General features: G+C 35.7%; 1 gene segment (V, D, J or C); it reads right to left on the reverse strand.

Annotated features, from left to right (window-relative positions):
- Nucleotides 1-6,173: 6,173 nt before the first annotated feature.
- Nucleotides 6,174-17,691, reverse strand: part of LOC127546684 (immunoglobulin heavy variable 3-23-like) — a 35,241-nt gene continuing 23,723 nt past the window's right edge. Inside the window, 2 exon segments of the V gene segment in view lie at nucleotides 6,174-6,370; nucleotides 7,447-7,587. Of these exon segments, the coding sequence occupies nucleotides 6,174-6,370; nucleotides 7,447-7,587 (338 nt within the window).

The following is a 17,691-nucleotide window of genomic DNA, read 5'->3' on the forward strand; positions in this document are numbered from 1 at the left end:
TCCTGATCTCAGATCAAGCTAAAGCAAAAATTGATCTAATTAAAAGAGATAAGGAAGGGCACTATATCTTGCTAAAGGGTAGCATGGATAATGAAGCACTACCTATATTAAACATATATGCACCAAGTGGGGTAGCATCTAAATTCTTAAAAGAGAAACTAAGAGAGCTGCAAGAAGAAATAGACAGTAAAACTATAATAGTGGGAGATCTTAACCTTGCACTCTCAGAATTAGATAAATCAAACCACAAAATAAATAAGAAAGAAGTCAAAGAGGTAAATAGAATACTAGAAAAGTTAAATATGATAGATCTCTGGAGAAAATGTAATGGAGACAGAAAGGAATACACTTTCTTTTCAGCAGTTCATGGAACCTATACAAAAATTGACCATATATTAGGACATAAAAACCTCAAACTCAAATGCAGTAAGGCAGAAATAGTAAATGCATCCTTTTCAGACCACGATGCAATGAAAATTACATTCAACAAAAAACCAGGGGGAAGTAGACCAAAAAATAATTGGAAACTAAATAATCTCATACTAAAGAATGATTGGGTGAAACAGCAAATCATAGACATAATTAATAACTTCACCCAAGAAAACGATAATAATGAGACATCATACCAAAATGTATGGGATGCAGCCAAAGCGGTAATAAGGGGAAATTTCATATCTCTAGAGGCCTATTTGTATAAAATAGAGAAAGAGAAGGTCAATGAATTGGGTTTGCAACTAAAAATGCTAGAAAAGGAACAAATTAAAAACCCCCAGTCAAACACTAAAGTTGAAATTCTAAAAATAAAAGGTGAGATCAATAAAATTGAAAGTAAAAAAACTATTGAATTGATTAATAAAACTAAGAGTTGGTTCTATGAAAAAACCAACAAAATAGACAAACCCTTAGTAAATCTGATTAAAAAAAGGAAAGAGGAAAATCAAATTGTTAGTCTTAAAAATGAAAAGGGAGAACTCGCCACTAACGAAGAGGAAATTAGAGCAATAATTAGGAGTTACTTTGCCCAACTTTATGCCTATAAATTCGACAACTTAAATGAAATAGAAAAATACCTCCAAAAATATAGCTTGCCCAAACTAACAGAGGAAGAAGTAAATATCCTAAACAGTCCCATCTCAGAAAAAGAAATAGAACAAACTATCAATCAACTCCCTAAGAAAAAATCCCCAGGACCAGATGGATTTACATGTGAATTCTACCAAACATTTAAAGAACAATTAATTCCAATGTTATATAAACTATTTGAAAAAATAGGGATTGAAGGAGTCCTACCAAACTCCTTTTATGACACAGACATGGTACTGATACCTAAACCAGGTAGGCTGAAAACAGAGAAAGAAAATTATAGACCAATCTCCCTAATGAATATTGATGCTAAAATCTTAAATAAAATATTAGCAAAAAGATTACAGAAAATTGTCACCAGGATAATACACTATGACCAAGTAGGATTTATACCAGGAATGCAGGGCTGGTTCAATATTAGGAAAACTATTAGCATAATTGACTATATCAATAACCAAACAAACAAAAACCATATGATCATCTCAATAGATGCAGAAAAAGCATTTGATAAAATCCAACATCCATTCCTAATAAAAACACTTGAGAGCATAGGAATAAATGGACTTTTCCTTAAAATAGTCAGGAGCATATATTTAAAACCATCAGTAAGCATCATATGCAATGGGGAAAAACTGGAACCTTTCCCAGTAAGATCTGGAGTGAAGCAAGGTTGCCCACTATCACCATTATTATTTAATATCGTATTAGAAACACTAGCCTCAGCAATAAGAGTCGAGAAAGATATTAAAGGAATTAGAGTAGGCAATGAGGAAACCAAACTATCACTCTTTGCAGATGATATGATGGTATACCTAGAGAACCCCAGAGATTCTACTAAAAAGCTATTGGAAATAATTCATAATTTTAGCAAAGTAGCTGGCTACAAAATAAATCCCCATAAATCCTCAGCATTTTTATACATCACCAACAAAACCCAACAGCAAGAGATACAAAGAGAAATTCCATTCAGAATAACTGTTGATACCATAAAATATTTGGGAATCTATCTACCAAAGGAAAGTCAGGAATTATATGAGCAAAATTATAAAAAAGTCTCCACACAAATAAAGTCAGACTTAAATAATTGGAAAAATATTAAGTGCTCTTGGATCGGCCGAGCGAACATAATAAAGATGACAATACTCCCTAAACTAATCTATTTATTTAGTGCTATACCAATCAGACTTCCAAGAAAATATTTTATTGATCTAGAAAAAATAACAACAAAATTCATATGGAACAATAAAAAGTTGAGAATCTCAAGGAAATTAATGAAAAAAAAAATCAAATGAAGGTGGCCTAGCTGTACCTGATCTAAAATTATATTATAAAGCAGCAGTCACCAAAACCATTTGGTATTGGCTAAGAAATAGATTAGTGGATCAGTGGAAAAGGCTAGGTTCACAAGACAGAATAGTCAACTATAGCAATCTAGTGTTTGACAAACCCAAAGCCCCTAACGTCTGGGATAAGAATTCATTATTTGATAAAAACTGCTGGGATAATTGGAAATTAGTATGGCAGAAATTAGGCATGGACCCACACTTAACACCATATACCAAGATAAGATCAAAATGGGTCTATGACCTAGGCATAAAGAACGAGATTATAAATAAATTAGAGGAACATAGAATAGTTTATCTCTCAGACTTGTGGAGGAGAAAGAAATTTGTGACCAAAGATGAACGAGAGACCATTACTGATCACAAAATAGAAAATTTTGATTACATCAAATTAAAAAGCCTTTGTACAAATAAAACTAATGCAAACAAGATTAGAAGGGAAGCAACAAACTGGGAAAACATTTTCACAGTTAAAGGTTCTGATAAAGGCCTCATTTCCAAAATATATAGAGAACTGACTCAAATTTATAAGAAATCAAGCCATTCTCCAATTGATAAATGGTCAAAGGATATGAACAGACAATTTTCAGAGGATGAAATTGAAACTATTACCACTCATATGAAAGAGTGTTCCAAATCATTATTGATCAGAGAAATGCAAATTAAGATAACTCTGAGATACCACTACACACCTGTCAGATTGGCTAAGATGACAGGAAAAAATAATGATGAATGTTGGAGGGGATGCGGGAAAACTGGGACACTAATGCATTGTTGGTGGAATTGTGAACGAATCCAACCATTCTGGAGAGCAATCTGGAATTATGCCCAAAAAATTATCAAATTGTGCATACCCTTTGATCCAGCAGTGTTTCTATTGGGCTTATATCCCAAAGAAATACTAAAGAAGGGAAAGGGACCTGTATGTGCCAAAATGTTTGTAGCAGCCCTGTTTGTAGTGGCTAGAAACTGGAAAATGAATGGATGCCCATCAATTGGAGAATGGCTGGGTAAATTGTGGTATATGAATGATATGGAATATTATTGTTCTGTAAGAAATGACCAGCAGGATGAATACAGAGAGGACTGGCGAGACTTACATGAACTGATGCTAAGTGAAATGAGCAGAACCAGGAGATCATTATACACTTCGACAACGATATTGTATGAGGACATATTTTGATGGAAGTGGATTTCTTTGACAAAGAGACCTGAGTTTCAATTGATAAATGACAGACAAAAGCAGCTACACCCAAAGAAAGAACACTGGGAAACGAATGTGAACTATCTGCATTTTTGTTTTTCTTCCCGGGTTATTTATACCTTCTGAATCCAATTCTCCCTATGCAACAAGAGAACTGTTCAGTTCTGCAAACATATATTGTATCTAGGATATACTGCAACATATCCAACATATAAAGGACTGCTTGCCATCTAGGGGAGGGGGTGGAGAGAGGGAGGGAGGGAAAAAAAATCAGAACAGAAACGAGTGTCAATATAAAGTAATTATTAAATAAAAATTAAATTTAAAAAAAAACCCAGATAAAATGGCCAAGTAGCACAATGAATGAAACATCTGGCCTAGAATCAATAAGGCACATCTTCCTAAGTTCAAATGAGGCTTCAGCCACTTCCTAGCAATGTTAGCCTGTTAGGTTTAGTTATCTCCTCTGTAAAATGAGCTAGAGAAGGAAATTGTAAACCACTCTCATATCTTTGCCAAGAAAATCTCAACTGGACAAATATTGGGGGAAAAATGAAAAATGAAAACTTAGATGGATAGGAGCAATTTGGATCTTTTATGGGACATTTAAATAGTTTAAGAGATATTGTTTCTGGATAATTAATCATCTTACTCATCATGCTACTAAATAATAAAAGGGATCAAGAGAACTCTCAATTGTCAAAAGCCTCTCATGTAAGCCACTCAACATCTAAATGTCTTTGGAAGAATAGGTGCAATGAGTAGTTGGAGAACATGACTATGGTCATTCAGTCTAGGACAAAGAGACCGATCTGGCAATCCAAACTACTCTAGTTTAGGGCTATCTAGACAAAAAGAGGGTACAAACCTACTCAAAGTGAGAAGAGCACAAGCTGGAATTCATCCTAGATTAAACTCTGTGTTAAGTTTTCTAGTTAGTTTTTTTATCTCATCATTCCCACTGCCCTTCAGAAAGATAAACTTTGATCTAATCTCACAATGAAGAAGTCCTGGAGCTTCTCAATATTAATAATTAGTTGTTTCAAATCATTCTCTCAGTCATACTAGAGAAAATTAGGAGACATGTACCCACATATGCTGTGTGTGTATATGTTTGCTTATGTGTGTGTGAGTACAAATATGTGAATAAATGATATTCACTGAGATTAAATTCGTTTGATTTCTGAAACTTCTGCCTTTATGCTACTTTGTTCAGCTTAGAGATATATTAATATCAATTATTCTATAAATTTAGTATTCCATTTATAAAATTTTTGATTATAGGAATATGAAAGGAAAAAGAAAGACATAGTGATAGCAATACCATATATCACAATGGGGAAAAAAAAACTTCCTTAGTTCTGTTCAATTCCAAACATTATCTGATACATCTGATAACCAAACATGTGGCTATCAGATATAGTGACATGTGGTCAATAGTGTATTTAAAGAAAAACTCAGGGTTAACCAGGTATAGAATTTTTTTCTTTCAGAAAGGAAATAATACAATGGGGAAATATAGTTGGGTAAAACCTACCTAAATCATGCCTAAATCATCCCCAAAACTTTTCCTAGGCAGAGACATTCTCCTTCTGCAGTTCCCAGGCTGTAGCACATATCATTGTTTGCTCTTGATTTTTTGACAGTTCACACAATTATCCCTCTAACCAAAGCTCATATGAATACTAAATCAGAGCCCCAGGAATTTTTACCTTAAATAACAAAATTTTCTTAATCACAGCTTAAGGCTTGAATATCTTTCCTGATATTTTCCTGCCAGTTAACATTTCATTTATCCTTTACTTAAAAATGAAAACTACCCATATTCTGGGGTTTCAGGCATTTAGCAAATATCTGGTATTTGACTCATCATTAAAATGTTGAGGCTACAACCATTTTATATACTTTTATAATAACCAAGAATTCTTAAATGAAAATTTGCCAGTCTGATAAACTTTTTAATCTGCTTTATAACAAAATAGACCTCATTAAATATTTGCTAGTTTTAAAATATGTATTTTTAATCACATTCTTTTAAAAGCCCAATTCATGGGTAATAGCATCCAAATTTAAAAGTTGTTTTATCTAACAGTATTACTGTTAAAATGGTTTTACAATTTTTACAATATAATAAGATTTAGAAATACAGTAACAATAACATAAACAATAAACTTTAGATAACATCAACAACCATTCGAAATTATTCCATAATAAAATCATTGATTTTATTATCTTTGAAATTTTAAAACTACTTTATTAGTTTTATAATTAAATCCAATTTAAAAATTACAAGTAGATTCAATTAAAGAAATAAAAATAATACGGTACTTAGATTATGCCAGGCACTGTGTTAAGCACTTTTTAATTATCATAATGCTTCAGCTGTTTCAAGAACCCTGGGAGGTGGGTACCATTATTATTTTTCTCTTTACAGATCAGAAAACTGGGGCAAACAGTGATAAGATAACTTGCCTAATAAATTTTTGCAACCAGAACAGAGAAGGATGGATTCATTGAAGTCAGAGGTTGGCTCGAATCCCATTTCATACTGCCATGCTAGGCACTGTCAGGGACACTAGCAGCTTCCCAGGCAGCAGTGAAACAGTGTCTGCAAAGGGATGGGCTTGAACTGGAGACATTGAATGTGCTTTAGAGGGAGTGGCAAAGGATACTGTCTCCTGAATGGCAATTTCAGGGTCTAGGAGGACTGGTGCCAGGATCTTGCCAATGGTGGTAGTTCCTAATGATAAGGCAAAGTGGATGTTAGCTATGAGGCCTGACACCTTGATATCTGTGCATTTATAGTCAGGCACTTCTAATATTGGGATGGGTTCTGAGGCTTCTTCAATGAGAAGGCAGTAGTAGCCACTGCTCTAAGGCATTGGGCCATCCTAGGGAAACTGAGTTCAGTTTCTTTGAGAAGTAGGTCTGGGATCAGGTCCAGTAGCCTGAGTTAAGACCCCCAGAGCCTGGCCCCCTTTACAGAGTGAAAAGCTTTTCCAAATTGGGAAGAGCCAGGGAAAGCCAGTTTGGCTTTCAGGGTCTTAAAAGCCTTGACCTGATCAGAATCCCAGTCAAGGGGAAAGTTGTCAGGGCCCTGAATGGGGGTTAGGTTATGGACCAAATATTTGACAGCCTGGCAGGCAATGTGGGATTTGGATAAGGAAACCCAATAACCCTAAGAGGCCAGAAAATTAAGTTTTTATGGTTGCATCTAGTGAAGACTCTCAGGTAGGACTGCAAATCAAAATATCATCCACATACTGGATGGGATTGCTGTGAAGCAGCTTCAAATCCCTTAAATTTTTAACCAATGCTAAAAGTTTGTGCTTAAGAAATTTCTCAATCAGGGGTTGCAGTCCCGCCTAGACTCTGCCTTTATTAGATATTGCCATTTATGGGGTAATACACTGGTGTCTTGTAGCCTAAGACTGGGGTGGCATGAGTAGCTTGCCCAGGGAGTCCTTAGTCCCAAACAGAGGGACTATTTTCTCCCAGATTTCAGAGGGAATATGGGAGGGCTTTGAAAGAAGCACAAAAAAAGATCACCTGGAGGTCTGTGAAGAGAAAACTAGGTCCCCAATTTCACTATTAAATCACACCCCAATAAGTGAGCAAGATAGGAAGAAATAATAAGAAAGGAGGGTTTAAATAAAAGGTCACCAAACTGGCAAGGCAGAGGGAAGGTCTCCAAACAACTCTTAAGTTTCCCTTCAAATTCCATTATCCTATGGGGGAAAGGACTAGTGAGACCACAGTGTTGACATGAGACAGAAAGAAAGGCCTCCATATCAAAAAGAAATTTAATGGTCTTACTAGTCACATCCCTGGTTCCGACGTTGTAGTGGAGCAAAGGGGAGCCTGACCAAGCCCCAAACTCCAGCCGAAGGCCAGGCCATTGGCAGGGCAGCTTGTCCTCTGTGAGCAGTCTCTCTTCCAGTGCCCCTCCTGGTTGCACTTGGGACAAGGGCCAGGAGGTTGGTTTACAGTTGTGAGCCCAATAACCCTGTCTATTACACCTGATGCACAAACTCCTATGGTTTATAGATATGGCCGCAGCTAAAATTTGGGACTGTTCTCTATTGTTTTAACTCTGTGGTCTTCCTCCTCTGCTGCTGTTTGGTCCCTATTATTAAAGATTTTAAAAGCTGTTTCTAGCATCTGAGAAGTTTAAGAGTCCAGTGCTGCTTTCTGCAACTTCCTCTATATATCTGGGGCAGATTGTTTAATATCGACATCTCCCCAGGAAAGATCCTTAATCTGGAAGAGATTTGACATTGAAAAAGACATTTGTACCCTGAGTATCCCTCCCTAAGAGTCTGCTGCTTCTCTCAGAAGGCAGAGGTTTGAAGGAGTGGCTGAAATCAGGATCCTGAGGAGAAAAAGAGGTCCCACTCCTTGTATGAGAAGGACTGGGGAGTGGGAGCTGGGCAACTTCAGAATCTGGTTCAGGAGGTGAGGGGAATGAGTTGAAGAAATATTGTTGGTCTTTGATAAGGGAAGTGGTTCTGGAAGGGATTCATAGACCCCTGATAAGAACTGCATTGGAGTGCAGAGGAGGGATCCTGTATCCCTAGAGGAGTGGAAAGGAGAGGGTCATCCAAAAGATCAGTATCTATTTTCAATTTCCCTCCAGTAAATTTTACCAGCAGCAGTTTGTAGTGTTATCTTAATTTAGGATCTTGAGACAAGACCATGAAGGCTTGGACATAGAGAACCTCAGTCCACTTGTCTTCAGCAAAACAAATCAAGCTGCTAGATAGTGCTGTAGTTAATTGAGCCATCAATGGGCCAGTTTTCCTGCTTCCCCAAAATATATTGAGGCCAGGCAGTGTAGCAAAAGAAAATGAGTTTCTTAGTTTTGACGTCTTTCAGGCCAAATTTGTCTCTGTTTTTAAAAAGACAGTCTAAAGGAGAATGCTTAGGAATAGAGAAAGAGGTGGATTGTTCCACTTTTGCCACAAGTCTTAGATTTTCGAATTTTATAGCATCCCAACCTCTCAAGCATCCTTGAGAGAGAGAGAGTGACAGAAGTCCCATGGTTAAGGGTACTTCTGCTAAAAGATGCAGGAATTCTGAGTCTCTAGTCCCTAGTCAAGGAAGTCTGCTGAGCCTAGAGCTCCCAACAGCCCCAAATCTTCCCGGGTGTTTGAGTTGTCCTTTGCTATGGAACAGAGATGACAGAGACAAAAGGTGGCTTTCCGGGAGACCAGGAGGATGTAAATTTTTGGGGATCCCTGGAGAGGACCACCAAATGTTGAGGGCTGAAGATACCATCCTCCCAATAGGAGTCCCTAGGCTGATGTTGCAGATTTTGCTGCAAAAACCTCTGCAAGTGAGGCTTTTGGGCAAAAATAGGTTTATTTCACTGAGAAACTATTTCCCTCAGTGGGCCACTTCCAAATTAGGAAGAAGGCAAAGGATGGGATATACAGCCTTGATTATATTTAAGTTTCTATGGTTTGGGGCTTAGGGATTAAGGGCTAATTTCCAAATCAATACGGGTAATGATTGTTTCCCAGACCAAAGTGGTTCCCAGATGAATTGGAGGTGGGAATTTCCCATGGGAGTCAGATAGGAAGGTGGAGATGGATTAAGATTTAAGTGAGGATCATTTTTAGGAATTTCCCCAGGCAGGCAGCCTACCTTACACAAAGATCAGGGGGACACAGAATCTTATTACATCAACATTAATCATAGACTCTGCAAGCTGAACATTACAATGGACATCTACAAAGAATCATTAAAGATAATAATCACATAGATGCATCACTTCGGAGTATTTTCTCAGTCAAAAAACAAAACTACCTTGTAATTTTTCTATTTTTTCTATTAAAATTTTCTATAAATTTTAGTTAAAGTATATATTTGATACCTTCATTTAAGAAAATTCTTTTTATTTAGAATTTTATTTTTCCCTAGTATTTTTCCTACATAAAAATTTTTTAAACATTTGTGTTTTAAAACTTTTGAGTTCCAGATTCTTTCCCTTCCTTCCTCCCTACACTCTCCTCCATTGAAAATGCAGGTAATTAAATATAAGTAATACATATGTAATCATGCAAAACATTTCTCTAACAGTGGTGAAAGAAAATATAGACTAATAACAACAAAAAAGCACTCAGCAAATAAAGTAAGAACAAAAAAAAATGTTCTAATCTGCATTCAGATACCATCAGTTCCTTCTCTGGGTATGGATAGCATTTTTCTTCAAAGTTCTTACGAGTTGTATTGCTGAGAATAGTTATATCATTCAGTTACTTTGTACTCAATATATTTTACTTTCTATCAGCTCAGGGAAGTCTCTGTGTGTTTCTGAGACCATCCTGCTCATCATTTCTAATTGCACAATAGTATTCTATCATAATTACATGCAACAATTTACTTGCCCAATTGAGCATTCCCTCAATTTCCAGTTAATTACCCTCAGGAAAGAGTGGCTATAAATCCTTTTTTTTACATATAGTTCTCTTTTCTTTCTTTCTTTTTTTTAAGAATCTCTTTTGGAATACAGACCTAGCAGTGGTATTGCTAAGTCAAAGGATAAGTAAGCCTTTGGGCATAGTTTCAAATTGCTCTTTAAAATGGTTAAATCAGTTCACAATTCCACCAACATTTGTCATTTTTTCACATTTCCAACATTTGTGATTTATTTTTTCTGTCAATCTAATTTGGTACATAATAGAACTTCAAAACTGTTTTTCAGTTGCATTACTCCAATCAAGAGTGAGTAAGAATTCATTTCCATAGAATATAGATATCTATGATTATGTCAATTATAAACTTTTATTAACTTTTTATCATTTATCAGTTGGGAAATGGCACTTATTTTTTATAAATGTGATTCAATGCTCTATAAGTTTCATAAAGGAGACCTTTATCTGAGAAAATTCTTTTTTCCCAGGATTACTCATTATTTCCCCCATTTATTCAGCTCTCTCTTATTTCATTTAGTCCCTCAAAAGTATTTTCTTTTGAACACTCTCTCCTTCAATATGTCAACTCACCCATCCCTTTCCCCTTCTACTAACCTATTAGGTAAGATAGATTTCTATACCCAATTGAGTGTGTATGTTACTCACCCTTTAAGTCATTTCAGATGAGAGTAAGGTTCAATCATTTCCCTTTATCTCTCTTTTTTCTCCCTCCCCTGGAAAATCTCCTTCATGTATGATAATTTACCCCATTCTACTTCTTTCTTTGTCCTTTTCTCAGTACATTCCTTTCTCTCCGCTTAATTTTATTTTTTTAGATATTGCACCCTCATATTCAAATAAAACCCATGCCCTCTGTCTATGTATACTTTTTCTAACTGCTGTAATGATCAGAAAATTCTTAAGAATTACAAGTATCACCTTGCCATGTAGGAATATAAATAGTCCAACCTTATGATTTCCCTTTCCAGGTTAATTTTTTAACACTTCTCCCAAAACTTGTCAAGTCAAATTTTCTATTCAGCTCCTTTCATTAAGAATTCCTGAAAAATCGTTTATTTCATTCCATTTTCCCCCAAAGGGGAATGAATATGCAATTTTGCTGCATAAGTGATTCTTGGTTGTAATCCTAGCTCTTCGAACCACTGGAATATCATATTCCAAGCTCAATTTTTTCTTGACATAGAAGCTGCTAAATTGTAAGTTCTGGACTAGCTCAGTGGAGGCCTCAGAATCAACTGACAGAGTCAGGATAAGCAGAAGTCCGTGGTCTTTAGGGTGAGAAGTGAAGGGGACAGACAAAACTACCACAAACATTCCACCAACCTCCCTTCTCATTGTCCTCCTCCAAAATCACTCTGGTTTGTCTCACTCTACCCCCTAATCCCTCCTACAATTCTCCTAACCCCAAGCATTGAGCTAGCATTAACTATGAGAAGAGAAATTCCAAACATGCTAATAGAGTTATTGTCCAATAGGTAATTAGCCTTAAGTGCTTGGTTGTCTGATTCAAGTGTTCATAGTTTCAGCCCTTTACATCTCCCGCTTTCTTTTGTTTTAGAACACAGGTGGTCACACCATCCCTGACTTCCCAGGGAGGTGAGAACTCCAAAAAGGAGGTAATCACACCCTTTCTGACTTCTCAGGAAAGGAGGTGAAAGCACCAAAAAGGAGATGATCACACTCCTCCCTGACTTCTCAGGAAAGGAGGTGAAAGCATTAAAAAGGAGTTGATCACTCCCTACCTGACTTCTCAAGAAAAGAGATGAAAAACACCAAAGGGAAGTGGGGAGTCAATCCAGATATCATTACCAGGTTTCTGGGCTGAAGGGTCTTGCTAGAAACAGGTATGCACAAACCCATCAGCATGGGAGATATTACACAAGCACATAGCAATGAAGCCTGTGCTTCAATAGCACAGGCTATTAGTGATGACTCTCCTCACAGCCAGTACAGGCTCAATGTGGTATAACAAATATGAATTGTACATGCAAGTAGTGATATAATAAACAATATAAATCAACATGGTGTTGTAAAAGATTTCCAGAAGTCCTAGAAGGAGGGTATGCAAACAACAGTCACAGATACGCCTTCTTCAGCAGTCAAGAGATAGTCCAAAACCAATCTATTGTCCATTGACTTCACATGTCCAATGATTCCCACACGTTTTTGAAGTCCTGCAACAGTCTTTTTATGTGTTAGAGAATCCAATGATTCCTGCAGGTTTTGAATTTTGCAACAATCTTATCATGTCTCAGAGAATCCAAATCCAATAACTCCCTATGTCCTCTGGTGAGATATCCATTATCCTCTCCCTTCTCTTCCTCTTTCTCCTTACACTTCCTCATCTGGCTGTTCTTAAAAGTTTTCTTTTTTCTGGACTTGCGGGATTTTTTTAAGGCCAATTGTATTAAGTTGTACATATTGAATGTTTCCTGAGAAATTGAATCAGGACTTATATCATTGTAATATTCACACAGTTTATCTGCTACTAGTTTCTAAATTATCTGCCTCTATTTCTTCTTCCTTGAAGAGCCACAGGGATGTACATTCTAATGTATCCAAGAGTCCATCAATCTGTTCCCAAGTTACAATTAAGCCCTGTCTCTTTATCAGTCTGAGTATGCTTCCTGTAGATCTCCTTCAGAGTGGTGTTGAGGTTGGGAGTGGGGGTGGGGGAGAATCTTTTCCTAATATCTGCCCCATTTCAGCTAGAAAATGAGAGTTACTAATGTAGCTCTTAACAAAGTTCCCTGTTTATCTATTAAAATACTTACCCTATTTCCTGGTCATAGGGACTTTTTCAGTTAAATTAGGATTGGGTGCCAGTTGAAAAGTACAAGCTAGCTTCCTGGAGGGCCTCAGGGTCAGCCAGAATAAGGATAAATTAAAGTCCTTTGTCTTTAGGGGGAAAAGTGAAGGAGGCAGACAAACTGCCAGGAGGCTTGCCAAAGATCTCTCCTGGATCCTGGAGTCCTGAGTCTAGCCTCTCTCCTCCTCATCCTGCTGCCAAGTGACTCTCTGGCCCCTCTTTTTCTCCCCTCCAATCCTTGCCTATGATCATCTTAACACCAAACATTTTGCAAGCACCCAACAGTGAGAAGAGCCATTTAACCAAACATATGCTAATAGAGCCATTGTCTCACATAGAATAGATAATGAGCTTTAAGTGATCGATTGTCTGATTCAAACATATCTTTTTGGAATTTCAGCCCTCTACACAACCCAAAATTTAACAACTTCTACATTAAATTATTCGAGGGTTTGAAATATTTAAATGAGCAAAGAAGCTAGGGTTACAATCAAGAATTACCTACATAGCAAAACTGAATAGAAAAATCTGATTTTCAAATACAGGCATGGGGAAAAACTTAAGGAGGTAATCAAGAAAGGGTTATATAGCATAAGGAACTTAATAAGCATGATACTTCTAACTCATTAGAACTCTCTCATTATTACGACAGTTAGAAGGAACAGAGGGCATATAGACAAACAGCTCAGGTGTGAGTTGCATATAAAAGGATAAAGTCAAAAAAATAGATTTAAGGTGGAGAGGAATGTACTAGGAAACAGGGAAAGGAAAAATGTGGAATGGCATATATTATCTGCCATAAAAGAGGCAAGGAAAAGCTTTTGCATTGAAGAGGAAAAGGGGAATGGATAGGGAAGTGACTGAACCTTACTCTTATCATAATTGGCTCAAAGAAAAAATTACTCACGCTCAATATGAATGTAGAATTCTATCTTATACCCTGCATGAAAGAAGGAAGAGAAGGTATATGAGAAGGGGGGAGGGTGATAGAAGAGAAGGCATATTAGGGAAAGGATTATCAGAAGCAAAACACTTTTGATAGGGACAGGATGAAAGAAGAGAGAGAATAGAATGCACAGAAATAGTAATTGTGGAAATAAAATTTTGAAGCAAGTTTCTCTAAAACCTCATTTCTCAAATGTATAAGGAGCTGAGTCAAATTTATTAAAAATAAGAGACATTTCTCAATTGATAAATGATAAAAATATATAAACTGCCCAAAGCCCTATAAAATCATGCATATTCTTTGACTTTACTGTAACACTACTGGACATGAATCCCAAAAAAAATTTTTTGTAAAAAGGAAAGGATCTTTGTGTACAGAAATATTAATAGTAGCTCTTTTCTCAAGGCAAAGAATTGGAAATTGAGGAGTTGTCCCATCAGTTGAGAAGTGCTTGATAAATTATATGTGATTATGATGAAATATTATTATTATTATTATTTTAATACCATGAACATTATTAGGTACTACAAGAAATTACAAAAGTAAAAATACTGAGAAAATTTAAAAGAAAAGTTGTCAAGAAAAATACAAAGGGTTTTAAATCAGTAGAAAAGTTCTTTCACGTATTGTGATATGTATTGCAATACAATATATCCAAAAGAAATAGGAATAATATTGCTTTCAGGGTTGTGTTTTTAGCTATCCATGTAAATTTTTTTCTTTTTTTAAAAATTTTAATAGCTTTTTATTTACAAATTATATGCATGGGTAATTTTACAGCATTGACAATTGCCAAACCTTTTGTTCCAATTTTTCTCCTCTTTCCCCCTCCCCCCTTCCCCTAGATGACAGGATGACCAATACATGTTAAATATATTAGAGTATAAATTAAATACAAAATTAAGTATACGTGTCCAAACCATTATTTTGCTGTACAAAAAGAATTGGACTCCAAAATATTGTACAATTTGCCTGTGAAGGAAATCAAAGAATGCAGATGGGCAAAAATATAGGGATTGGGAATTTGATGTAATGGTTCTTAGTCATCTCCCAGAGTTCTTTCGCTGGGAGTAGCTGGTACAATTCATCACTGCTCCATTAGAACTAATTTGGTTCATCTCATTGCTGAAGATGGCCAGATCCATCAGAATTGATCATCATATAGTAATTGTTGTTGAAGTATATAATAATCTACTGGTCCTGCTCATTTCACTCAGCATCAGTTCGTGTAAGTCTCTCCAGGACTTTCTGAAATCATCCTGTTGGTCATTTCTTACCGAACAATAATATCCCATATTATTCATATAACACAGAAATATTATTGTTATATGAAATGATGAGGAGAATGCTTTTAGAAAAAATTTGAAGTCCTCCAAAAACTCAAGCAAAGCAAAATGTATCATGCCCAAAGTAATAGCAATGTTGTAGGATAATCTGGTGTGAATGACTTTGCTATTCTCAGCAATACAATGATCCATGACTACACTGAAGGACTTAAGATGAAAAATGTTATCCATATGCAGAGAAAGAATTGATTGTGTCTGAATAGAGACTGAAGCATACATTTTTGTTTTTCTTGATTTTTCTTGAGGGTTTTTTTGAGGGGAAGGAGCAGATCTATGGTTTTTTTGTTTTTTTTTTTTTTTGCAACATGACTTTTATGGAAATGTTTTCCATAATGTCAGATGGACCTTCTCAATGGAGGCAAGTTGAGAATGAAGGGAGAGAATGTGGAGCTCAAAGTTTTTAAAACAAATGTCAAAAAAATTATTTTAGCTCTAACTGGTAAAAATAAAAATACTAAATAAAAAATCTTTCCACTCTACTTCCAATTTTTTTCTGGACATGAATTTGTTTGTTTTCTTTAAATTCACAGCTTGTCAAACTTTGATTTTTGTCTGACAATTTTTGCCATAGACCCATTTAATTTTTTTTTAAGTAAAGACATCACACTTAGCCAGTTTAAGAGACTATTAGAGCTTATGTTATCTCAATATGAGGAAATCTACAAATTGTGGCTAGATTGAGACATTAAACATTCAGGATGTATGGTCATTCACCATGAACTCATGATTTCTTTCTGTGGATTTTAAAATGATTTGACTGATCATTCCCTTTTTTTCCTTTCTAACACTGCCCACCTTCTGTAGGCACAGAGGGGCAAATGTGTTGGTTTCCTTACTTCTAAATTACTCCCATCATTGTCATTTTCTTCAATTGTTGTTCTTTTTCTCTCCCCATTTGCTATTTCCTTCCCTACTCCTAAAATGCTTACGTCTCTTCCTTCCATATAATAAATACTGGTAGATTTTATGATTCTAAGAGAACCTATAATCTTACATTTCTCTTCCATTCCCTATTCCATATTAATTGTACATAAATTTCCAAATCCATGTTAAAAATAATTAATGGACATCATATTTCTAGATATCACATACAAACTTGTCAAAACTATTAGAACAAGAGAGCAAAATAAAAATAGCAGTAATTCACTGTACAATTTTTTAAAAACACTGCCAAAATGAAAATTATGACATAACTTCAAAATGTCTGATCAAAACAAAAAAATGTAGTTAGAAGTAGGAAAATAAGGTTCAGCTATTAAGGAGTCACCACATGTCCATAGAAGATTTGGTAAATATTATTATAAAAATCAGTACATTGTGGAATATATATGAGGCAAAATCAAAGGTTCACAACCAAAACTAAGTTACTCAGCAAAATATTATAATCATACAGAGGAAAAATGGATTTTTAACAGAAAAGACTCAAGTATGGCTAATGAAAAGACCAATACTAGTAGAAATTTTGAACTACTGATATTGACAGCAAGATTGAACTGAAAAGATAAGCATGTGTAATACTGAAGGTACTTTGTGATATTAAATAAATATATTCTAATATGTAGAGAAGTGTTAGGATTCTCACAAAGTGATAAATCAGTTGTCTAATTTTAGCATTGTGCTTAGCAGTTCTCTAGTTCAGAGTTCATATCTTTCACACCTTTAAGAGTTCAAACATTAGTTCACACATTAGTGTTAGAGATTCACAAGTCAGTATTCAGTCAGGAGATTCACAAGTCACAGCTCCCACAATCCCATTCTCAGAGGAGGAGTCAATCTTTGAATTCACACCTCTAAAAAGCATATAAAAGGACAAGCCTCAGCCGAGAGTCAGTGGAGGAGATCGAGAAAGCAGATACTGGGGATTCGGAAGAAGAGAGGCTGAAGCTGGAAGAGGCAAAAGGACTAGCAATAGGAGCTCTTGGAACCAAGGAGAGAAATAAACTTCTAAGAAAACTAACGGGGCTATTTTGAAGGAGACAATAAAGGATTTGGATTTTAACTCTCTAGCTGCATTTGAGGTGATTATATCTCTGAACTGAAACTAAGGCTGCCTCCTGAAGCTCCCCAAGAAATCTGCTCATGGAGAACGATTATATTTTAGAAAAGAAGAACATTACAGAGAAGAATTCTAGTACCTTCTAAAATCAGAGAGTAAGTCAAATAAGACAAAAGGTTTATTTTGGGATAATTTTAGGTGAGAGCTGAAAAAATCCAAGAGGAACAAATGGCACAGATATACAAAATTCCAGCTAGTCAAAACACACGGAGATGGAATCTCTTGTAAAAGGAGCAAAAAGGAGGGTGGTGTCACTGTATTGCTGAATATGTGGAAGAAAGGAACATAGGATGAAATAAAAAATCTTTTCCAAGACGTGGCCATGGCTATGAAAGATTTAAAAGACAAATAGGATTTTATATTTTATCCTGGAGATAATTTATGGAATAATGTGGACTTTGATGGAGATGGTTAGACTTGTGCTTTTGAAAGATAATTCTGATAATTGAATTTAGAACAGACTATAG

The sequence above is a fragment of the Antechinus flavipes genome, chromosome 2, assembly GCF_016432865.1.
Source record: "Antechinus flavipes isolate AdamAnt ecotype Samford, QLD, Australia chromosome 2, AdamAnt_v2, whole genome shotgun sequence".
Lineage (NCBI taxonomy): Eukaryota > Metazoa > Chordata > Mammalia > Dasyuromorphia > Dasyuridae > Antechinus > Antechinus flavipes.